General features: G+C 40.2%; 1 protein-coding gene across 1 annotated transcript in view; it reads right to left on the minus strand.

The window, feature by feature from the left end:
- D2hgdh (D-2-hydroxyglutaric acid dehydrogenase) overlaps positions 1-25,249 on the minus strand; it is a 268,744-nt gene that overhangs the window by 163,238 nt on the left and 80,257 nt on the right. Inside the window, exon 5 of the mRNA XM_068375280.1 lies at positions 6,511-6,686. Coding sequence (XP_068231381.1) covers positions 6,511-6,686 — 176 coding nt within the window. The remainder of the gene's footprint in view (positions 1-6,510; positions 6,687-25,249) is intronic.

The following is a 25,249-nucleotide window of genomic DNA, read 5'->3' on the forward strand; positions in this document are numbered from 1 at the left end:
CGGACCCAGTTCTGTCTCAAGTACAGAAGTCGACTGTCTTTGCTTCATGACAGAAAATCCAAGACCTTCATCTCATGATTTTCTCTCCCTAGCACTAAGAAAGAGGTTTAGGATCTCTAAAGAGAGTATAGACTTCTTAGAGGAATATAAGTCTAAATCTACAAGAAGGCAATATGAGTCATCTTGGAAGAAGTGGGTGGCCTTTGTCAAGGCAAAAAAACCAAAGGAAATCTCGACCGATTTCTGTTTACCTTTCTTTATTCACCTTCATGAACAAAGTTTAGCAGTCAACACGATAACTGCGTGTAAATCTGCCTTGACTAGACCCTTGCTTTATGCCTTCCAGGTGGACTTCTCTAATGAAATCTTCAATAGATACCTAAGGCCTGCGCTCGGCTTCGGCCTGCAGCACCTCTGACGCCCATTTCATGGTCCTTGGATAAGGTTCTTCATTTAGCCTCAACCCTGAACAATGAAGACTGCTCTTTAAAGGATTTGACCCAAAAAGTTATATTCTTTTCTGCACTAGCCTCAGGAACCAGAGTTAGCGAAATAGTGGCCCTTTCAAGGGATGAGGGCCATATTCAGTTCGCGGAGTGTGGAGAACTGAATCTCTTTCCTGACCCAACGTTTCTCGCTAGAATGAGCTACCCACCAAAAGGTGGGGTCCCTGGAGAATCTGCCCTCTGAAGGAGGATGCGTCTCTATGTCCAGTAGAGTGCCTAAAGGTCTATCTTCGTAGAACTTCAGACTTTAGGGGAGGACAGCTTTTTAGGGAAGAAACCTCAGGTTCGACATTGTATTTGAAACAATTAAGGGCGAAGATCACCTATTTCATTCGCAGAGCGGATCCAGACAGTACACCCGCAGGTCATGATCCGAAAAAAATTGCTTCATCTCTGAACTTCTTCCAGAATATGAATTTTTGAAAGTCTTCGCTCGTATACTGGATGGAAGTCATCCAGGGTTTTCTTTAAACATTACGCGAAGCAAGTGCAAGAGATCAAGCACTTCGTGGTGGCAGCAGGTAGTGTGCTAAAACCTGCCGCTTGAAAACTGCGAGGAACAGTGCAACTAATCGGGACTTTTAGTGAAGGGTGTACATGATCCCTCCCTAAGGAGTGACATGTTTAGTGAAGTATCACAGTAGTGACAATATGGACTGTTCCAAGTATAAAGGTGAAAGAAGCATAAAAGACTTACACATGTGCCATGCGTATAACTACGCAATGTGGTTTATAGACTGTAATGACAGAAATAAGAAAACATGAAATATTACAATATTTCCTTTCAAAGTGGCTTCACATTTATTTTCAGGTGAAACAAGTATTTCTGATATTACCATTTTAATTATGCTTTCCATTATATTTCCAATTTTCGTTTTATAATACAGTATATTATAAAATGCACTTTGACCTTGTCATCTATTGTTTATCAATAAATGTATATTTGAATTTTGCGTCTCTTTTCGCCCGAAAATTCCAAATAAATAAGCGTGTCAGAGCATTTCATTACAACCTTTCATATTGAAAATATATTCTGAACATATACAATATCTGTTCTAAAGCTAACAAACCTTCTAATTGTGTGTTTTTATCAGGTGTATCAGTCCCTGGTTAAGACTGATTTCATATACAGTACCTTGATTGTATTACTGACTTATACAATTTTCCTACATGGATTAAAACCTGTCTATCTTGAATGCGACTCACCAAGTAGACCGGGGGAGGTGTCGGTAGTCAATACATACATTTGTTCCTTTCAGAATACAAACTCTGTTTTACAGAAGTATATGATGAGACCAATATACCTGTTTGTTGGCTAGATTGTTCATACGAATTTACAATCCTCGAGTTTTTTCCTAGAGTCTGCCATGACTCTTTCCTGTAGGGGGCAAGAAGCACTGACATAGTCCATGATCAGCTGAAATGGTGTATGACGTTAACACCATGTCTCTAGGTCTAAATGACTAGGAAAATTTATCTTGCGGTTACTGGCACTAGTGGGAAATCCACAGATACATTAATGCTCTGGTAAACTTCCATCAGGGCGACATGGCCTGAGCCCAAAAAACGGACGCGAAAAATCTATTTTTGGGTGAGGTAGCCATATCGTCCTGATGGACCCACCCTACTTTTATAAAAGGCTGAAAGGATCCCTCCCAAAAGTACTGTATCTGTAGCACCTCACTGACGCTACAAGGAATAACAAGATGGCGCCCGGTCGTGACGTCATACAGGTACTCAACAGTAGGAGTAGAGCGTGCCTTAATAACAGCTCTCCTCCAATTCTTGCCACTTTCCCCTCTCAAAGCGAAAACGCTATTTGGGGTGTAGATAGCTATGTGGCATGTCAAGAATACGTCCTCTGATATTATGCGATATCCCAAAAGGCGAAAGCCAGGGATATTTGCGCCAGGAGTTAGAATTCTGGATACCTTAAGTAAAATTCTCTGGGATATATCACTGTAGTTAAATATAACCTAGGAAGCTACTTTAAAGGAACTTCCATCAGGACGACATGGCTACCTCACCCAAATATATATATATATATATATATATACATACATACATACATACATACATACATATATATATATATATATATATACATGTACAGTAATGCATCATAACACGAAATTAATTGGTTCCATAATGGTTTTCGTAAAGGGATTTTTTCGTCTTGTGAGTCGCCTTTTACATGTAAATAGCCTAATTCATTCCAGACCCTACAAAAAACACCATATTAAATGATTATAAAAAGGATAAACACCACTAAACAGTAATAAATGTATGAAAAGTACTGTATTTTGATATTTTAATAAAAAATTACCCATGGTAACCTGTAAAAGAAGTGTTTAATTAGAGCAAACAGTAAAAATACAGAAATGAAAATGTGGAACCTTACCTTTGGAGTGAGGCGATGTCCAAGAGCGAAGTGCGGGGTGGTAGAGGAGAATGAAAAAATGCGGAAAATGTTAACAAGTGGCAGAAAACGTAAACACTTAACTTTACAAAACAGATGTATAAATGACAGAAAACATTAACACTTAATTTTAGGAAACACAATTACAAATGGCAGGAAATATTAACACCTAACTTTACGATAAACTTTTTTAAAATAAAATTTATTTATTTTTTTTACTTTACATTTTGTATTTTCTAAATTTAATTATATGTATTTTCTTTATCAATGCCACTTATCTTCGATTTTTAGCTGGTGCTTGGTCTGCTTCTACCGAAGGCCTCTTTTTAAAATAATCGTCCAAAGAAGTTATTTTCTGCCTGCTTCTTAAAATTTTCCTGAAATGACTCAGGCAAACTTTATTACAGTATTCAAGTGAACGACCTGTGAGAATTTTTTTGCGTGTCTCTTTTCTACAAGAACCACCATTTTAAAGTAGCCATCTAGACCCTCCTTAAAGTCTGCCGTTGTTAGTGGGTCATCCTCCTCCCCCCCACCGCTGTATTCTTCCTGAAAAACGTTCATTCGCATGGCTTCCAACTCGTTCAGAACATCCATTGTAATTTCCTCTTGGTGCTCCTCAATAAGCTCATCAAAGTTGGCCTCATCAACTTCCAGACCCATGGACTTCCCAGGTGTATCGATCTTGGCAACTTAAGATTGAACAACAGGTTCAGGATCGTCAACATTTTCAGAATCGGCTTCAGCTTGATCTGCCTGGAAGCCCTCGAAATCTCGTGCGGAGACGGCATCAGGCCACAGCTTCTTCTAAGCAGAGTTCAAGGTGCGCCTCAAAACCTCCTGCCAAGCTGGATCGATGATTTTGAGGCGTAAGACAATATCAAAATGCTCCTTCCAAAATTGACGAAGGGTGAGGTTTGTGCTCTCAATGATTTCGAAACATCTCTTGAAGAGATATTTCTTATAAAGCTTCTTAAAATTTAAAATCACTTGCTGGTCCATGGGCTGGAGGAGAGGGGTGATGTTCCATGGAAGATAGAGAACCTTGATGAAGGAATATTCTGCTACAATATCTTCATTGAGGACAGAAGGGTGAGCAGGGGCACTGTCCAGCACCAGCAAGCATTTCATAGGGAGGTGCTTCTCTTCCAAATACTTTTTCACAATCGGGCCAAAACAAATATTCATCCACTCGATGAACAATTGTCTTGTTACGCAGGCTTTTCCATTAGCCCTCCACAACACGTTTAGATTTTCCTTAGTGACTTTATGGGTCTTGAAGGCTCAAGGAGTATTGGAGTGATACACCAGTGGGGGTTTCACCTTGCAATCCCCACTGGCATTTGCAAAGAGTGTAAGGGTAAGCCTGTCCTTCATAGGCTTATGCCCAAATAGCCTCTTTTCTTTTGCAGCGATGTACGTTTGACGAGGTATTTTTTTTCCAAAAAAAAAGCCCTATCTCGTCACAATTGAAGTCTTGCTGGGGACTATAGCCTTCCCGGACAGTCAACTCGTCGAATGTCTTAATAAAGGCTCTGGCCGCTTTCATGTCCGAGCTTGCAGCCACCCCATGACGCACCACCGAATGAATGCCTGAGCGTCTCTTTAATTTTTCAAACCACCCAAGAGTTGCCTTGAAATCCGGGGGTTCCTGCTTCATACACGAGATCACCAAAAATGGCACTGGCTTTCTGGTAGATTATCGCTTCGGTGATAGTGCATCCAGCCATTTCTTTGTCCTTTATCCAGACAAGCAGCAGTCTCTCCATCTCATCGTGGACGTGGCTCCTCTTATTGAGAAAACATTCATGCCTTTAGAAGGTGTTACTACTTTGATAGCTTCCTTCTGCTTCAGGATCGTTCCTATTGTAGACGGATTTCGGCCATATTCCTTCGCGAGCACACTTAACCACATGCCAGCCTCGTATTTCTTGAAAAATTTCCATCTTCATATCCATGAAAAGCATCATCCTCTTCTTTCCCTTGACATCACCGACTTTCTTGGGACCCATGGCTAGTGATGTACCATAATATCACACACGATAAACTACTATATAATTATCACGAAAGCGAAATCACAAACACTAAGATAACGTGCACGATACCGCTGCCAAAATGTAAAGACATAGGAACGCCAATGTGTAGATGCTTGATGGAATACAATACAGTAGATGCTGACCAATATGAAAGCAGGATCTCATGGTGATAACTAGATTCCAAGTAGGGAGATAACCAATAGAAGGATGGTAGCGAGTTTACGGGCTGCCGGCGGGCGAATTTTAAAATCAATCTCGGACATGGTCGGCTCTCACATCGTACTTTCTTTTGTTGTCGTGATGTGAGTCGTAAAATTCTTCGCATCTTGTTTCGCAGAGTTAAAATTTCGAAAGCAGATTCTTTCATATCGAGAGGTTTGACTGTACATGTATGTATGTATGTATGTATGTGTATATATATATATATATATATATTTGTACATATATATATATATATATATACATATATATATATATATATACTGTATATATATATATGTGTGTGTGTAATATATATATATATATATATATTACACATACACACACACACATATATATATATATATATACATATATATATATATATATATGTATATATATATATGTGTGTGTGTGTGTGTGTATTATACTGTGTGAAATATATATATATATATATATATATATGTATATATATATATATATATATAAATATATACATATATATGAATATATATATATATATATATATATAAATATATACATATATATGAATATATATATATATATATATTATATATATATATACTATATATATAAATTATATATAATATATATATATATTATATATACACTTATATATAAATATAAATATATATATATATATATATATATTTATTTATATATACATTATACACATATATACATATATATATATATATATATGTATATATATATATATATATATATAATAAAGAAATAAAAACACCATTTCATCCCTCAAATACATTTTTAGCACTCCTTGTTCATGTTCTAAGGGTATGACACCTATTGTGTTAAGATACAGTACAGTACTGTCTATACATTGTTCAAGGAGTGACTAAAGGAATAGTGGACTATTGTTTTTCACCAAGACCTGTTGCATATGAAACCTATTCCATGGAAGACTCAGATCTACAAGATCTTCCTTGTTGGACATTTTATTCAAATCAGCTATATTAAGTTTTATGAGTGGCCAAATAAGGGCACAATTTTCCTTGCGCATATTTCCATACTAAAAGATAAAGCAAGGACAAAGGACTTTTCCAACTTAGTAAAATATTCTTAATGACAAATCAAAATGCTCTCGAAATACACAAAACCAACCCATAATCACATTCAAATGAAGGGACAGAAACATAAACACCAAAATATAATCATAATTACAGCATACTACATACTGCTCATGCCATAAACTAAGATAAATAAACAATCCTTCTCATATTGATGAACACACTATCTAAATACCTATAATGAAATAGTAAAGAGTTTTGTTGGATAACCTTCTAAACTTTACGTAAATTAAAGGTCTTACCTTTGTAACAATTCCCAATGTTCCCTCTGAGCCAATAAATAGGTGTTTAAGATCATAGCCTGTGTTATCTTTCTTCATAGCAGACATACAATTAATGACCTCACCAGATGCCAAAACTGCTTCTACTCCAAGAACAGAACCATGAAGTCCCCCATAGCGTACAACACGTAGTCCTCCTAAAATGAGAAAAACCTAAATTTTTTCCAAGCTTATAATCACTCTATAATAAACTAATTCCTACTGTACTTATTTATGTATCAAAATTTCCAAAAAAATATACAGAGTACAATAGTATTTTTATGGACTCTTTTTCTAGCACAAAACAATATAAATGATACTAAAGGTTCTCCATAATGTACTTTTGGGCCCCAAGTACAGTGCAATGCTTCTGTATGGTACTTATCATCTATTCCCTTTGGTCCCTATTACTCAGCATTTTAACTTCTATACCCTATCCTTATCTCAAAACAAATTGTTAGGGATAACCCCTAGGAGATTTTAGATAAATAACTCTGTGATCTTGATAAACTGCTTTTTATTTAGGAAAAAATACATAGTAAATCATGCAATTAGTATGAACTATGAGAAAAACTGAGGATTCACCAGTAGTGGTTGCATGGGGAGATGCGTTGTCCTTCAGAGGAAAGAACGAACAATTCCCGTTATAAAATATAATATTTTTAGTTTGAAAATATAGAAATAAGTGGAAAACTTTTAGTACGTACGGTATATGAATTAATGCAAATCCTATTATTTTACACTCGATGAATTGACCATATACATCAAGATGAAATATATGAACAGTTTTGTGCAGAGCTTGGGAAATGTATTCCATAGGGAGATTCTTAGAACCTCTATGCTGGGATAAAACATAATCGCTTTTCTTTTTAAGTAAGGTTATGCCTATAGCAGGTATAACAATGGTCAGGAGTTTGTTGCTATACTCTTCAACATATGGGAATCTTAGAAGGCCAATACAGCCTATCTGCTTATCTCACAGATATGTTCACTCTCATCACACAAGCATGGTAAACACCAATGACTTCCTGAATAATACTATTACTTCATATCTCTCATTACTTGTCAGGTTTTAGTGACCTTCAAAGGTAATTTAAACCAAGAATATACATAGTGAAATACCATTCTAAAATTATAATTGTCTACCCCAATTATTAAATTCTAAATAATCCAATTATTGTAAGCATCTAAACCAGCAGTTTTATAAAGAAATAAGAATAGTATACACCTATGTATTCATGGAAAACATGAAAATTCTCTGCCACATAAAATCATATGAAAAAAGCATAAAAACAAAACTAGTCATCTTACAAAAACTAAAAACTTATTATACTTTGTATTTTTCCTAGATATACAAACCTAAGTCATTAATATAGGTTTACTCCGATGACAATTTTCTAAAATCAAACATAAAAAAATAACAGGTACCTAATAGGTAATTATAATAGGGTACTAGGGAACTCCACAGCTTGGAAGTGTTACGTGCTGCTGTGGGGCAAGCTTCACTTTATCCTGGTCGAGACTTGTGGGGTGGATGAGGTGGGACCTTTGCATAAATGACTCGGGTTTATATAGCTAGGAAAATCCAATTGTTTTAAAAAATTTGTAGTTTAATTTTGTGCTGATACAAACTTCTGGGTCATTTATATGAGGAGTCTTCCTAATGAAGGAAGAAGTCTGTCATTGGGAGGTCACTTAAGCCCTATGTCATGAATAAAACACAAAGGATAAAAAATTTAAAGGGAAAACAAATTAACAGTTCGACCAGCTTGTGGAAAGGCAGGGCCAAAGTGTCAGATCCCTCTAAGTCATGACCTAACATAGAGGTGAAACATTACCAGGCACTGGCATTAATGATTATGCCAACATTATATAGTATAATGACAAAAAAAAAAAATATTCTTACCTGTATTAGGGTGTGGTCAATGTGAGTATTCCTAGGTCTACTCCTTGGAGAAGGTAGGTATGCATTGACTTGATCTACTTTTCCTACACTCACAATGAAGAGAATAACTAGTTGGATTAGTTGCTGTGCTGCAACAATAGGACCAAAAGAGAAGGTATCTGGAGACTTATGTGTACAGTCTTTTAATTAGTGGCCTGTGGAGGTGGTCTGTCTCTTTCAGACCCCATGCACAAAGTATCTGGGCCACTGAGTGGTTCTTGCAGAATGATAAGGCTGTGGGAAGGCCACGGATGTCATGCGCTCGAGGATGGGCCCCAAGCGACGGTTCTTCTGAGGATTTATGTGCTCTCATAATTGTTTCATTATAACCAAAATGAAATAGTATACAGTACTGAGATTATCTTTTTAGACTGACCAGTACTCATGAACAAATTAGTAATTTTAGGTATGAAAGAACCTGTTCTCTTCAAGTACTTTCTGATCGCTCTTATGAGACAGAGTAACAGATTATCAGGATCAACGGTTACCTCTTTGAAAGACGAGATCGTGAAAGAGTCAAATCTAGAGTCAAGTATAGCCGCATTTTGGGTTTTAGTCACAAACTTGGGGGAAAAAAGAGAAAGATAATTCTCTACAATCCTGGGAATGGGAAGTAAGGTAGGATAATTCGTTTACCTTCTTGGTTGAGGCTAGAGCAAGAAGGAAGACAATCCTTAAGGTAAGATCCCTGTCTAGAGCTTTATGTAAGGATTCATAATGGGCCATCTTAAGGCTTAAGGGACCTAAGAACCTTGATCACAGTCCTAGAGGAAGGTTTAAGTTCCCGAAGAGGACTGGTCTGCTCAAAACTTCAGATAAGAGCAGATAATTTGCATGGAGAGGAGAGATTGAGATCATTCATTTCCCTTATAACACCAATCACAAAAAGTTGACCACTTGGCCCAGTAGACCACTGATGAGGACTTTTGGAGGTATCCGGAAAGTCGTTTTGCAGTCGGTCCCTAAAAGCCTCTCTGCTAGATAACCTCCAGTTGTGCAGATAGGCAGTGGACTACCTCATGGAACTTTCTTAAATGTGTTTGGCGCGGTAGGTTTGGCTATTCTGGAAGTTTTCTTGGTACCCCCGCAAGAGGATCTTGCAGGGCTGGATACCAATACAACTGCGGCCACTCTGGGCTATTATCGTTACTCTGATTTCCCCGGACAGGTGTATTCTGTTCAACACCTGATGAATAAGACAGAACAGAGCAGAGGCATAGAAGTCCCGTTCGTCCCAGGGGTGTTGGAAGGAGACTTTCATTACTGTTACTGCGTTCGGAACTGGAGAGCAATATACCGGGAGTTTGGTGTTCAGGTGAACATGTCCAACGTTGGAGAATCCCACAAGTCACAAGACTCTTACTTAAGAAAGCAAAGACCATTCGGAAGCAACTGTCATCCCTGGTCGATTTATTTGATCCTCATGGACGTTTCTCTTCCCATGAATAAATCTCACTGAGAGAGATACTGCATTGACTTGCGCATAAAGGAGGATTCCCACTGCTAACTGCCATAGCAGGTTGGATACTGAGTTTCCTTGTTTGGAGATGTAGGTCACTACTGTTAAGTTATTGCTCATCAGTACCACAGAGTTACCATTGAGGGTCTCAGAGAAGTGGAGTAGCACTTGACACGCTGCTTTCATTTCCAATAATTGATGTGAAAGGCCTTATCTTTCTGTGACCACAGGCCTGAGATCTGCTCCCTTCAAACGTGAGCGCCTCACCTTCAAAAAGAGGCATCGGTGAAAAGAAGATACTCCGGAGGAGAAACCTGTTGGAGTGTGACTAATAGAGGTCATCCTATTTTTGCAAGCAGAGATCAGTCACCACTTCCAGGGGCTTTGACACTTAGGTTGCAGGAGGGTACGGTGTTCGACACCACTGGCTGTTCAGAATCCACTGCACTGAGCAAAGATTCATCCTCCCAAAGAGGACCAGTTTCTCAAATGGGGCGAGGTGTCCCAGAAGCTTGGCTAAGAGCAGGCATGAAGTGATTCCTTTTCTAGAAAAGGTTCTACCAATTGTCTGAATCTTATCCCCCTGTGAGAAGATAGAAATGTTCTGGCTTGGGCAGAGCTGATCTCCATGAATAGGTATCGGATAAGTTGTTAGAGGACAAGGCTGGACTTCTCTAGGTTCAGCTGGATCCCCAACTCCTTGCAGAAGTTGAGGAGAAGGTTCCTTCCTGTGACATACAGGCAAGGCTCGTGACACTACTAGATGAAGCCAGTCGTCCTGATACTGAAGAAACCTCATGACCATGGCATGAGCAGATTCTGAGACAAGAGCAAAGATCCTGGTAAAGACCTGAGGTGCTGTGGAGAGACCGAAGCACAGTATCTTGAAGTGGTAAACCTTGTCTCTGAAAGGGAACCTCAGGTGTTTTTTAGTTTTATGATGGATGGGGAAGTGAAAGTACGCTTCTTTCAGGTCTATGGTCAGCAGGAAGTTGTTCTTCCTGATAATCTGAAGAATGGAGGCTGGGGGTCTCCATCTTGAACCTTGTTTGTAAAACAAACAAGTTCAAGAGGAATGGGTCTATGATGGGTCTCTAGCCTTCTGTCAACTTCTCTACAAGTATGAGGTTGCTGAAGATGCCTGGAAAGTTGTCTAAAACCTTTTCTATGGCCCCTTTAGCTAACATATTGGACCCTTTCTCTTGAAGTAGGTTTTTTGGGAAGCCTTTCATATACTGTAGAATGGCCGGACTGTCAGAGTCCGAGGTAGTGGGGGTGGGCAGTCTGAAAATGGGACTCAATACCCTGAACAGAAACCTTTTACTGTCAAGGTATCAGCCTAGAAGAGCTGCCACCTGTTTCAATGGCTCTATAGGCATCCTCCCACCGATGGTGAGGTGGGGGACTTGCTCTCCCTAGCAGGAGCCTTTGTATGGAGGGGTTGTCTCTCTGGTAAAATGTGGGCTGGTGGTCCTGTCTCTAAGCTGCTTGCAGTCCATAGGAAGCAACATGCCTCCCTATTGGGGTGGCTGCTTGAAAGGGGGAGTTTCTTTGAGGCTGCTGAATGGTGGGCATCCTTGGGGCCACCACTCTCCTCACGAAGGACAACTGATTAGCCTTCTGAATAGCTGCAGCTACTTCTGGAGGGAAAAATGTAGGAAAGTCCACTAAGTTGGAGTTCCACAAGCACAGGAAATCCCTAGGGGACAGCTGCTTGGTACATTTAGCCAAGACAGCATCGACCCTTTCGAAAGGCAGTTGCCCCACAGGGAAACTGTCTGGTGGAGTAGGAACTCCAGAGCTTTGGCATCCGATCTCAAAAGATCATCAAATTGAAAAACGTCTTAGTTTTCATATTTTCAGTCACTGCCAAATGAGACACTGCTCCTGATCAGTGATCTAGCCAAGAGCAAGCCTAACTGGTGAACATGGCAGCAACTCTCATATTCTGCATTTCTGATTCATAGAAAGTGGAAGGTAGGTTGGCCAACTTGTCACTTGGCACATTGGGTACCAAATTGACAACATCAGGGTCAATAGGCAGAGGGCTCGGGTGAGCTTCAGAATCAATGTAGAACTTTCTATGCAAAAAAATGTGCTGGAAAGAGTAACTTCGAGGACCTGCTCAATTTAAGGGAGTTCTTGGGTGCCGGGACTTGAGTATTGAACAAGTCTAGCATATCCTTAGACTGGTTTGAAAAAGAAACGTCGAAACAGTGTCTCATGCTCCATACTCTGACTGTGGAAAGATCACACCTATGGTGCAAGGCCTGCTTGTGACTTGTGCATGTGGCGGCTCTCCCAAGCCACCCAAACGGCGAATCAATCGCAAAATTCTTAAGAAATGAGTAACTTCAGACACACGTATCGGAACCTCAAGGAAGGCCACATCAGTGGAGCTGGGGCCTACACACGCAATGGAGTCTGAAGAGTCATAAATGGTAATCAGGGCGTGGTCATCTTTTTTAGGAATAGGAAGTGGTCCAATCTTAAGAATGTCACTAGAAGATTTAATTCTTCCATGTAAGTCTTTACTCTCCTGATATTATGTGAATAGTGAGAAGTGGGGACTGAGAAAGACTGTGAGGAATCATATTTGCTCCTCTGGTAAGGCTCTTGACCTCCATAAGTCTGGGAGGGAGTAGCAGGGAACTCCTTTTCAGAGCTTGACCTATACGAAGAATATGATCTCTCAGAGGAAGGTCACTTAGAGTGCCTCCTAACAGGTCTGTGTTTATGACTTCCTTTGGCATGTGGATGGAGGTACCACCCGAGGAAAAAGGGGTAAAGGCTTCGGCACCCTTTTCCTCTCCTGAACCAGAAATGAAGAAATATCTGAAAAAGATGGCTTTGGTTGTTCAGTGAAACGAGTAATTTCTGAAGCACAGTCCTGTAGTATGAACAATAGGCAAGGGACTAGCTTGCATAGGTTGAGGTAAAATAATGGGTTTGTCATTGTTATGACGTCTCATAGATGGATATGTAAGATCCAAGCAAGGTAAATGAGTTCTAGAGGTAGAAGTTACCTGATAGTCAACCTGGGTTGACATAGATACATATCCATGAGAAATGTCAGCATGTCATTAGAGATAGCACAATCAGGTCTTGCATCTCTAAGAGGTAGAATGATGTCATATTTAATGCACAGAGGAATAGCCTCACACACTGGAATCGTGGTTCGCTTTGTCTGTGATATCAGCAATCGCAGGGATGGCGGCTTATACAGAAATGTCAGTCCGTGTATGTTGCAATAAGGTGATATGTATTGTTGACATGTGCGGTGTAAATGCATTAGAGGACACAGTTAAGACTTTCTCCTTTTGCAATGACTACTTGGAAAGGGATGATGCAATTTTGTTCTGACAATGCAATCACACCAAACTAGAGTGAGTCCTGGACACTCCAGTGTCAGAATAAGTGATAGATGGATTCTAGGCCAAGCCCGGAGAATTGTTTCAAGAAGAGTGAGGCCGCAGACCCTGAAGCGTTCTCAGGTGAGAACTAGGGGAGAATTTTAACACTATCAAGGGAAAAGTCATCCTGCTGGAGCTCCGCCATAATGGGCTCACCATTAAGTACACTAGTGGGTGGAGAGGGAGATCTAAATAAACCAATGTAATTAGGAACATGAAACACCGAAACAGGATTGCTCACAGTTAGTGCAGGGGCCGTGGCCATGGGATCAGTTTCAGACAGTGACTCACGACCACTAAACCCATGGGGCAGCAATACATTAACAAAACTATCATCAATATGTAAAGTAATTATATTTCTAGATATGAACAATTCGTTGTCCATGGTACGACACCATCAATTTGGCACCAACAACTAGCTGCTAAAGACAGTCTACCCCCAATTATTTACCAGCGCGGACAGTTCGCCACTGGAAACTATCATTACTAATAGTTGTTATTAATAGATGCCTTGAAAATTACTAAAATATTACTATTTTCCACTAGCAAAATATTATTACAAATACTGGAGATTTTTTTTTTTTTTTGAACAATACTAATTTTAGTCTCAAGAATAAAAATTGATACTTACCAGTACAGTTACCAAACTTAACTTTTTTATTTTTTTCTAAATAAAAAACTTATCTATCCCTTCATATCTTATAATGGCTGCCAGTGTTCACTCAATCGCATTGAGCAAAAAAGGAAGAAAGAAGTTCACATATAATGGATTCATTTATGTACTTGATATACAGTATGTCCAAAAATTGACAAAAGTGAAAGTGTGAAGATGTGAACAAAAAGGCTGCTGTAATGGAAGAATCCAAGCAAAAAATAATATACTGTAGTAATTAAAAAAGTAAAGACTCATTCGCATGAGACTGATGCTGTGGTTGTAGAAATAGCTAAAGTTAAAACATCTTTAATACAGAGTGGAAGATACCATGGAACCACCAAGTGTTGTGATAAATTAATGTATTTCTGATATATCTCAGTCATTATAAGCATCCATGCTTATGCAAGTAGCATGAAAAGGTCAATAAGACAAAAAAGAAATGAGATCAGTACTGTTCCACATTGCCCAATTAACCTTGAGCATTTAATTATTCCAAATAGATACAAAGTGTATGAACCTATGCATGGGAGAGAAGAGAATTTCCTATTCATTATTGCTATTATCATTATTATTATTATTATTATTATTATTATTATTATTATTATTATTATTATTATAAGGACATCGCTCCCTCCGTCGTCCAGCATTCTCATCGAATTCTCCATTTCATTTAAATTCTCCTTTCGCCACACTGTGGCTAACTTTATATATTTGTTCCGCTCCCTCAGAGCTACAATTTCATGTATTTATCATTTCGCTACATATTTCTATTGACTTGTATTTCAAGTATTTATACGTGTAAAAAAACACACATTTTGTGGCGGTTGGTTCAAGCCAGATTGGCGCCAGCGCCCGTACTACATTGCCGTCCGCACCTTGTATTATATTCTCGCACCTGTTTGAATAAACCATCAGTTGTTGTTGGTGATAGCTCGTCTCACTGTCCTTACATTATTATTATTATTATTATTATTATTATTATCACCACTAGCTAAGCTACAACCCTAGTTACAAAAGCATGATGATATAAGCCCAAGGGCTCCAACAGAGAAAAATAGCCCAGTGAGGAAAGGAAATAAGGAAATAAATAAACTACAAGAGAAGTAATGAACAATATAAAATGTTTTAGGAACAGTAATAACATCAAAATAGACATTTCATATATAAACTATAAAAACCCAAAATAACAAGAGGAAGAGAAATAAGACATAAAAGTGTGCCCAAGTGTATCCTCAAGCAAGAGAACCCTGCCCCAAGACAGTGGGAGAGGCTATGGCACTACCCAAGACTACCGAAAAATGATTTGATTTTGGAGTATCCTTCTAGAGGAGCTGCTTACCACAACTAATGAGTCTCTTTTACCCTTACCAAAAGGAAAGTAGCCAATGAACAATCATAGTGTAGCAGTTAACCCCTTGAGTGAAGAAGAATAGTTTGGTAATCTTAAGAGATTCTATCACAATCCATAGAGGAACATAATTTTGGAGAACAGATTAAACCCCGTTTCTGAACATTATACACATCTTTTATGAAGCATGACATTCAATATTTTTTTCTTTTAATCACAAAATTGGAAAACAATCTTACAGTTTCTGAGGCACATACAGAAATCGTGCATCTAAACGAGTAGGCTAATCTAAAACCATAACATCTGGATTATTACCCATGGATGCCTTCATTTTAAAAGATACATCTAGAAAAAAATTAAGAGAGAATTTACTGATTTCGTTTAAGTTATTTCCCATGACGGATAACTTCCTAGCTGTCCTAACTAAACACCATGAATTAAAACTGCCTTTTTATTGACAATTAAAGGTTCTAGTAAACCTTACTTTTGCAGAACTGTTAATAAAGGCAGTTGATCAATGAAATAAACATTTTTTCTTAACTAATTGGAAGATTAAAAATAAAAAAATTTGAATTTGGTCCTTTAAAGGTCACTCATAAATGGTACAGACAAGGGACAGTGACATTGCCCTAGAGACTAATCATATATTCAGATAATCCAAAGCCAAACCATCTCTCCAAGCTATGGCCAGGGAGTTCCAGGCTGAAGAATCAGAAGGTACACCTCTAGGTTCCCAAAAACCCCATCGCTAGCTCACAAAGGTAATGAGGTTGCAGACATTACAAGAAACTATCAAGCTTGAGCAGGGCTTAAACTCCCGTCAATTCTGTGCTGAAACACAACTGAGAAAAAGCAAGAACTTGTTATGAAGTGAAAGCTAATGGGGGTTGGATGGCAAGAAAAAAAAGTGGAAATAGAGGTAAAGCAAATAAAAATAGGGGCCAAAAGGAACAATGCAAAGACCCTGAAGCAATGCCATCAATCTACTGCTCACAGCATTTTATTCAGAGGTTGTCAAGCTTTAGTGGATAGTGAACCACGGTGAAAGAAGATTTTTATCTTTGGCAGAAATTCTTGGTTGCAGCATCTAGTATCACCCAGTTGGTGTATAGATGGTACATTGAACATAGCATCCCAATTGTTTCACCGGAGTACATCAAATTTGTTATGCACTTCTGCCAAATAAGAGAATGCTACATATGTGAAAATGTTTGAAATGCTAGTCTTTAGCGCCCAACTTGAATCCCCATTATATTCAATGTGATTTTAAGCAAGCAGTGATCAACGCAGTAAGAGAATGCTTCCTGGAAACTATAATGGATGCTTCTTCCAAATGTAGTAAAATCATAACAATTTTTTAAAAAATTATTCTCTGCACGACTGATTATTTTAGATAAAATAATTTACTTTTTTTTAGAGGTTTAATTTTTCTTAAGATTTTTGTTTCTATCTTTTATTGTAAATCATTTGGTGCAAACTCTCAATTGTTGGCAGCAAATCCAGTGTGGAGCAAGTCGTGATCGTAGAGCAGAAAGAGAGGACAACCTCTTAACAACACGACCAGAAGAGTGGCACTTGCCTCGCAGCAACACACAACACTGCCCAGCAGTGAAGAGGCCTAGTAATCTATCAGGCACCTGATATTGTTCTGTCAAGTCATAAAAATTGACATTGGAGTAAACCTATATAAATGACTCAGAAGACTGTATCTGCATAGGAATAACTATCGATAATACCGTACATGCACATACATTCCTGGTCTTTGCAATTACCCCAACTCAATGAAGGGTTCCATTGCAGTAGTAATTTAGAAATATCTACACTCTGGAACTTCTGCACTTCCTTTAACCAAGCTTAGTTATTGGAATATTGTTCTCTTTAAAGCTTTCATTGTCATGATAATAACACTTACCATCTAATGATTTCCAGTTGAAATTAATTAGAAAATTAGATGCTGCAACGGAAATATCAATTCTTGACAAACTAGTTGTTTAAAAATTAAAATGTAATGGTTCTCCAATAGGAAGGGTTCTTGATTTATGACAAGAGATCTACTCCTATGTCGTGATGTAGGTCAAATTTCAATGGATATAGTAGGAAAACATCTAAATACAGTTTACTCTATGTAAGATCTGTAGTCCACCATGATAATCCAACATAGTTAAGTCATAATCTAGGACATAAAAACACTTGTAAGAGCACACTCACAGAGGACCATGACAAGGCACCAAGTGGGGTTACAGGGTCAGAGGGAGAAGGAGTTACAGGCCCTGGAACCCCAGGCACAATTGTTGGGGTGACGGGCATAGGGGAAGGGGTGACTACCACAGGGGTTACTGGGTCTGGTAACAGGTGGCTAACACTGGGGTTACCGTTGCCGGGTCTGAGAACAGGGTAACCCCGAGCACCGGGGTAACACACTTTCAACTCAGTGGGCAACTTATGCTCAATTTCATGCTCAACCTCCTAATTATACTGGCTATTGCCTTATCTGGATGCTATTTTCCCCAACATATTTCTCAGCAGCTGCATTGTTTGAACTGGCTACCTCTTGATCCCTTAAAACATTTTGAGTGCCACTTCTCTTTTTGAATTTATCAAACAATCCTTGGCTAGCCGTAATATTTTCAATAGAATCTGCACAATCACTTTTTTTCTAGGGTTGTTTTCAATGATGTCTCACTGTATTTTCTTTGCCTTTTAACATATGATAGTCACTGAAATCTATCACCCGCCAACTGTTTGTAATTTATCCAAATAAATAACGATATCTCGACTCTTCAATAGTCTTGGTTCGTTGTAGGGCTCAAATTAAAATGACCTTTCTTTTGCTACATTTGCTTCTTTGATGGCTTCTTTGTTTTCCAAAATCATGCAGATTGTTGGTTTCAGTACACCATAATCATTGGAAATGTCAGTAACATGGACACCTTCCTGCATTCTCAATCATCCTCCATAGTTCCATAAACTACAAATTTGAGATAATTTGTATTTTTAGTAGCTATTTAAACACGAGTCATTTAATGGGATTACTTCTGGTTTTGTTTCTTACAGCCAGGCAAAAAAAAAAAATAAACAGTAGATTCCATCATGCTATACTGATAGGCAGCCATTGTGCATAAAGGGTTACACTCGTCTCAGGCGTCTAGTCACAACACTCTTCTGGTTAAGGGGATTGGCCGGCTAATGTCGTTTTGTAAGATGTCTTCTCCAAACTGCCTAGGATTTTTTCTCTGACCTTCAGTTTTGCGATGCCAGGACGATTTATCTTGAAAATTAGTGTCTTTCAAATTCTATCATCTCCCTTGATACTTAATATTTAGACCTGGGATTAATACCATATATAGACATGATATTGTATAGACCTCAAATAAAGTAGAGAGGTCTTTTATAAAAGTAATTTTTTTTGCTAGATATGAATTTTTTCATTATGGTAAAAAAATAAAACCCTATATTTCAAGAAAAAAAGTAAGAAGAAAATATGAAAAAAAAAATTAGAAAAATGTCTCTTATTTCATTGTTTTCTAATTTTTTTCAAAGTTATATACCAAATTTCAATGCCATATCTTTAAAACTAAGGGAGAAGATAGAGTTTGAAGGTCAATAAGTATACAGTAATGTTGAGATACGGGCGTTCAAAGTTTTTCTTTGTAATTTTACGAAGCCAGTATTAGTGAATCCTGATTATTATGAATTTTATGTTCCTTTTTGGATATTAATAAAAAAAAAGCTATTTATCATAATTTAATCATAAATGAAGATCCCTTTGCTCAATATCTTGCATCTTTAGGCCAGACGGTTGCTCCTTCATCATCTCTCTCCTTCAATAACTCCACTAATTTTGCTGATATTAACCACTTCTGAACTCTCATTAGAGCAAATTTTCTTCTTCTTTATATTAGTGAGATGGTGAAATTGCCTTTTCCTCTTTGAAATATTGAAATTCTTGCCGAAAACGAGAAAAACAGACATAAAGATGAGTGAATGTCAGTGGTCAAACTTAAACATGTACTCTCTATGAGGGCGAAGGGTGTAATTTACCCTGTAATACATCGTCTTGTGACATGTGGAATCTATACAGATGCCATTGCTCACAATTTGTTTTACATTAGAATGTAATAATTATCAAAATTTATAATAAAGAAATACTGAATTTTCTTGTAGGGAACAATGTTTTTGGTTTATTGAGTTACTTTTACTAATTACCCTGTAACTATGAAAGCAAGAGGAATTTTGACAAAATATTTTGTATACGCATTCTCCATTGCCATACAAAGCTCAGAGAATTTTTTTTCAGGATTTTGGGTTCTTCTTCCGATACCCCCATATATTGACATTCTGGCCGGGCTCCTTAAAGATTTGAGTGGTGGCTGAGGCAAGACATTTGGTAAATGACTCAGGTTTGTATAGCTAGGAAAAATATAAATTATATAGAATTTGTAGTTTATTCTTACGTGGATACAAACTTCCGAGTCATTTAATGGGGAGTCTTTCTTAGGCGAGAGGAACTCTCCCTGCTGTAGGAGGTCTGCCCTTTACCCCAAGATACAATTACTATAGTAACAGCAAGAGATCAAAATGAATTATTTGTAAACAGTGCAGCCAGCTCATACAAGGCAGAGCCTTCTGTTCCAATGCATAGGACTTTAACAAGGTAAAGTGATATGAACATCAAGTGACTTGTAATATCAATATACGCAATATATTATTATATATTAGTCAAGGTATTCTTACCTGTATTAGGGAGATTTTAAGTGAGGGTTTCAAGTTGGATCAAAAATGTTATTTTCCTTAGTAAAATAAATTTTTGAATATACTTACCCGATGATCATATAGCTGTCAGCTCTGCTGCCCGACAGAAAAAACCTACGGGCGGAATACGCCAGCGATCGCTATACAGGTGGGGGTGTACATCAACAGCGCCATCCGTCAAGTAGGTACTCAAGTACTCGATGTCAACGAGAACCAATTTTCTCCTCTGTCCACTGGGTCTCTATTGGGGAGGAAGGGTGGGTCCTTTAATTTATGATCATCGGGTAAGTATATTCAAAAATTTATTTTACTAAGGAAAATAACATTTTTCAATATTAAACTTACCCGATGATCATATAGCTGATTCACACATAGGGGGGTGGGTAGAGACCAGCATTACATGTTGACATTATGAGCTAAGTATTCCGTATTTCATTTTAGCAGTTATTCAAAATAACAAGCATAAAATAAATAAGTACCTGGTAAGGAAGACGACTTGAACAATTACTCTGCCTTTTTATGTACGGCTTCCTTACTGAGCCTCGCAATCCTCATAGGATGCTGAGCGACTCCTAGGAGCTGAAGTATGAAGGGTTGCAACCCATACTAAAGGTCCTCATCAAAACCTCTAATCTAGGCGCTTCTCAAGAAATGATTTTGACCACCCGCCAAATCAAGTAGGATGCGAAAGGCTTCTTAGCCTTCCGGACAACCCAAAAATATTTCAAGAGAAAGATTAAAAAGGTTCTGGAATTAGGGAATTGTAGTGGTGGAGCCCCCACCACTACTGCACTCGTTGCTACGAATGGTCCCAGAGTGTAGCAGTTCTCGTAAAGAGACTGGACATTCTTAAGATAAAAGACGCGAACACTGATTTGCTATTCCAATAGGTTGCGTCGAATATACTTTGCAGAGATCTATTTTGTTTAAAGGCCACGGAAGTTGCGACAGCTCTAACTTCGTGTGTCCTTACCTTCAGCCAAGCTTGGTCTTCCTCATTCAGAAGGGAATGAGCTTCTCGTATTAACAGTCTGATAAAATAGGATAAAGAATTCTCTGACATAGGCAAAGATGGATTCTTAACTGAACACCATAAAGCTTCAGACGGGCCTCGTAAAGGTTTTTAAAATAGAACTTAAGAGCTCTTACAGGACATAATACTCTTTCTAGTTCATTTCCAACCATACGATAAGTTTGGAATATCGAACGATATTGGTCAAGGCCGAGAAGGCAGCTCGTGTTTGGCTAGAAAACCAAGTTGTAGAACATGTAGCCGTTTCGGATGAGAATCCGATGTTCTTGCTGAAGGCATGAATCTCACTGACTCTTTTAGCTGTGGTTAAGCATATCAGGAAAAGAGTCTTAAAGGTGAGATCTTTCAGGGAGGCTGATTGAAGCAGTTCGAACCTGTCTGACATAAGGAATCTTAGAACCACGTCTAAATTCCAACCAGGTGTAACCAAACGACGCTCCTTCGTGGTCTCAAAAGACTTAAGGAGGTCCTGTAGATCTTTATTGTTGGAAAGATCTAAGCCTCTGTGACGGAAGACTGATGCCAACATGCTACTGTAACCCTTGATAGTGGGAGCTGAAAGAGATCGTTCTTTCCTCAGATGTAAGAGGAAGTCAGCTATTTGAGTTACAGAGGTACTGGTCGAGGAAACGGATACTGACTTGCACCAGTTTCGGAAGATTTCCCACTTCGATTGGTAGACTCTAAGGGTGGATGTTCTCCTTGCTCTAGCAATCGCTCTGGTTGCCTCCTTCGAAAAACCTCTAGTTCTCGAGAGTCTTTCGATAGTCTGAAGGCAGTCAGACGAAGAGCGTGGAGGCCTTGGAGTACCTTCTTTACGCGTGGCAGAAGTAGCAGGTCCACCCTTAGGGGAAGTGTTCTGGGAACGTCTACTAGCCATCGAAGTACCTCGGTGAGTTATTCTCTCGCGGGCCAGAGGGAAGCAACTAGCGTCAACTTTGTCCCTTCGTGAGAGGCGAACTTCTGCAGTACCTTGTTGACAATCTAGAACGGAGGGAATGCATATAGATCTAGATGTGACCAATCTAGTAGAAAGGCATCTATATGAACTACTGCTGGGTCCGGGAAAGGTGAGCAAAGTATTGGGAGCCTCTTGGTCATCGAGGTTGCGAAGAGATCTATGGTTGGCTGGCCCCAGGTGGCCCAAAGTCTCTTGCATACATCCTTGTGGAGGGTCCAATATGTTGGAATTATTTGTCCCTTCCTACAGAGACAATCTGCTATGACATTCAAGTTGCCTTGGATGAACCTCGTTACTAGTGAAAAGTCTAGACCTGTTGAACCGGAGAGGAGGTCTCTTGCGAACTCGTACCATGTCAGAGAGTAGGTCCCTCCTTGCTTGGAGATGTACGTCAAAGCAGGGTGTTGTCCGTGTTCACCTCCACCACTTTGCCTTGAAGGAGAGACCTGAAGCTTTTCCAGGTCAGACGTACTGCCAGTAGCTTCTTGCAGTTGAAATGCATTGTCCTTTGACTCGAGTTCCATAATCCCGAGCATTCCCTACCGCCTAATGTCGCACCCCAGCCTACGTCCGATGCGTCCGAGAAGAGAACGTGGTTGGGAGTCTGAACAGTCAGGGGAAGACCCTTTCAAAGGTTGATAAAGTCCTTTCACCAAGTCAGACCAGACTTTATCTTTCCGGAAACCGGGATCGAGACCGCTTCTAGCGTCTTGTCCTTTTCCAGTGAAAAGCTAGATGATACAGAAGAGGACGGAGGTGTAGTCTTCCAAGTGACACAAATTGAACCACGGATGACAGTGTCCTAACCAGACTCATCCACAGCCTGACAGGGCAGTGTTCCTTCTTCAGCATCTTCTGGATGGATAACAGGGCTGAGGGTTGATCGTCTTGTTCAGCAATGTCCTCATCAGAGGGTTCCTCATCCGAAACTGATGAGGAAACGGCAACGGAGTGGGCAACGTCTGACTCGCTGAATCCGGTCGCACTGGTGGATGCGTGACGGAGCCGGACACAAGATCATGGTACTGCTGCACAGTCTGTGAACTGTCAACCATGGGGACGCGAGGAAGTACAGCGTCAACCCGAAACTGACTAGACTGTCTGGGTTGTGCAGTCAACCCCCTACCGGGTTGCTGAGGTTGCCGCACTGCGTCACAACAAGTCACCTCTGCTGGTTGTTGAACGTCTTCCTAGTGACACACTGAACGTCCACAACCACCTCCGAGAGTCGCTTAACGTCAACGTGCGACTGGCAACCCACACTGGGTCGCACCGGTGGAGGAACCACCTCAACTGGCGGACGTGAGTAGGATACCTCAGAGTCAACAGGGCGTACAACCAACCGGTAGGAAGGTTGTTGGCTAGGAGGTTCTTCTCCGTAAAAAATCCTCTATCAAGGACACAAGCTTGGACTGCATGTCTTGCAACAAAGCCCATTAGGGTCTATGGGAGCAGGTGTGGCAACAGACGGGGTTAGCGACCGTAGCGGAACCATTTACCATCCCTGGAAGCCTTGTTATGCTTTAATTAAAGTCCATAGGAGGCTAAGCAGCTTAAGGCTCCTCTCCAAATGACAGAGTCCTCAAAGGAATATCAGAAGGAGGGAGAACAGCACTTTCTCATCTACAGGAACCATGTCCGAGAAAAGCTAGGTTATCTCAGTGAGGGTCTCACTGGTGCATAAGCAGCAGACCAGAAGGCAACGTTATGTAACTGCTTGACAGTCTGTGAACTGTCAAAAACTGAACTGTCAACCACAACAGGAGCGTGAGGACATACAGCACTGGTGCATTAGTAGCAGACCAGGAGGCAACGTCATGTAACTGCTTGACAGTCTGTGAGCTGGCAACAACCAAAGCTGTGTGGGGAAGCCTCAACTCCTGACTGACTAGTCTGCTGCGGGCGAGTGGCGGTAACCACAGTGGGTTGCGGAGGCTGACACACCGTGTCAAAACACGGCAGCTTGTGGTAGCTCACGCACGGCAACGGAGTGCTCCGTGTGTCTGTGGGAGTCAGCATGCGTCTGGCAGGGTCGACTGCGCATGGGTGGAGGAGCTCTCACAACAAGAGTGTGGGAGCAGGCAGCCATGCTGGGCGCACAACCGTGGCAGGTTGTAGGCAAACGGGTGCATCGTCAACCTTCTCCGCAGTCGGAGTGTGGGAGCAGGCAACAACCAAAGCGGAGTGGTGGTGCGTGGTGGGGACTGCCGTGGGTTGCGGAAACTAACGCATCGCGTCAAAACACGGCAGCTTGACTCCACCTTCCCACTGCTGATGCGGTAGCTCACGCATGTTAACGGAGGGTGCCGCACGTCGGCTAACATTAACATGCGTCTGGCAGGGTCGATTGCGCATCGGAGGTGGAGCTCTCCGCAGCCGGAGTGTGGGAGCAGGCAGCCTCAGCATGAGCTGGGCGCACAACCGTGGCAGGTTGTAGGCTAACGAGCAGTGTCAACCTTCTCCGCACGAAACTCCTGCATAACCGCAGCTAACTGAGTCTGCATAGACTGCAGTAAAGACCACTTAGGGTCTACAAAAAACGGCAACAGACGGAGCTACTGTCCGTTGTGACTGAGGGTCTAAAACAGCTGGTGCGGCAACAGACGGAGTTACTGCCTGTTGCGGTACCACCTTGCCTCTCTTGGGAGGAGTGCAGTCGTCGGATGACTGCAGAGAGTCCGAACTGACCCAGTGGCTACACCTAGGCCGTTGGACTTGCGCGGAAGGGACCGACTTGCACTTAAAAAGCTGCAAGATGTGGTCCATGGTTTCTTACGAGAAACCTCTTCCGCAGACGAGGAATAAATGGGCTCTCTCGTCTTTGTATGGGTGGGGCGATCTCACGTCGGCTAACGTGGGTAGATACGCCCGAAACCACGGAGGGAAAAAACGTCTGTTCGTCGATCAAGGCCTGTGGAACCCATAAGTCGTTCGACATTACTTCTCCCCTGGGCTTGGGAGCTTGTAAGAGGTCCCGGACTAGGTGAACAACTGGCACGAACAGACGAACCCTCGGACGCAACACTGTAACACTTTGCGCATATCACTTTATCACTTTTGATTTTCTGTTTGCACTTATTTCACTGAAATCGAAACTTTAACTGATTCCTACCTGAAACACGCAATCCTATCCTTCATTAAAAGGTAGTAATTGC

This window comes from Palaemon carinicauda, chromosome 6, assembly GCF_036898095.1.
Source record: "Palaemon carinicauda isolate YSFRI2023 chromosome 6, ASM3689809v2, whole genome shotgun sequence".
In the NCBI taxonomy this organism is placed as follows: domain Eukaryota; kingdom Metazoa; phylum Arthropoda; class Malacostraca; order Decapoda; family Palaemonidae; genus Palaemon; species Palaemon carinicauda.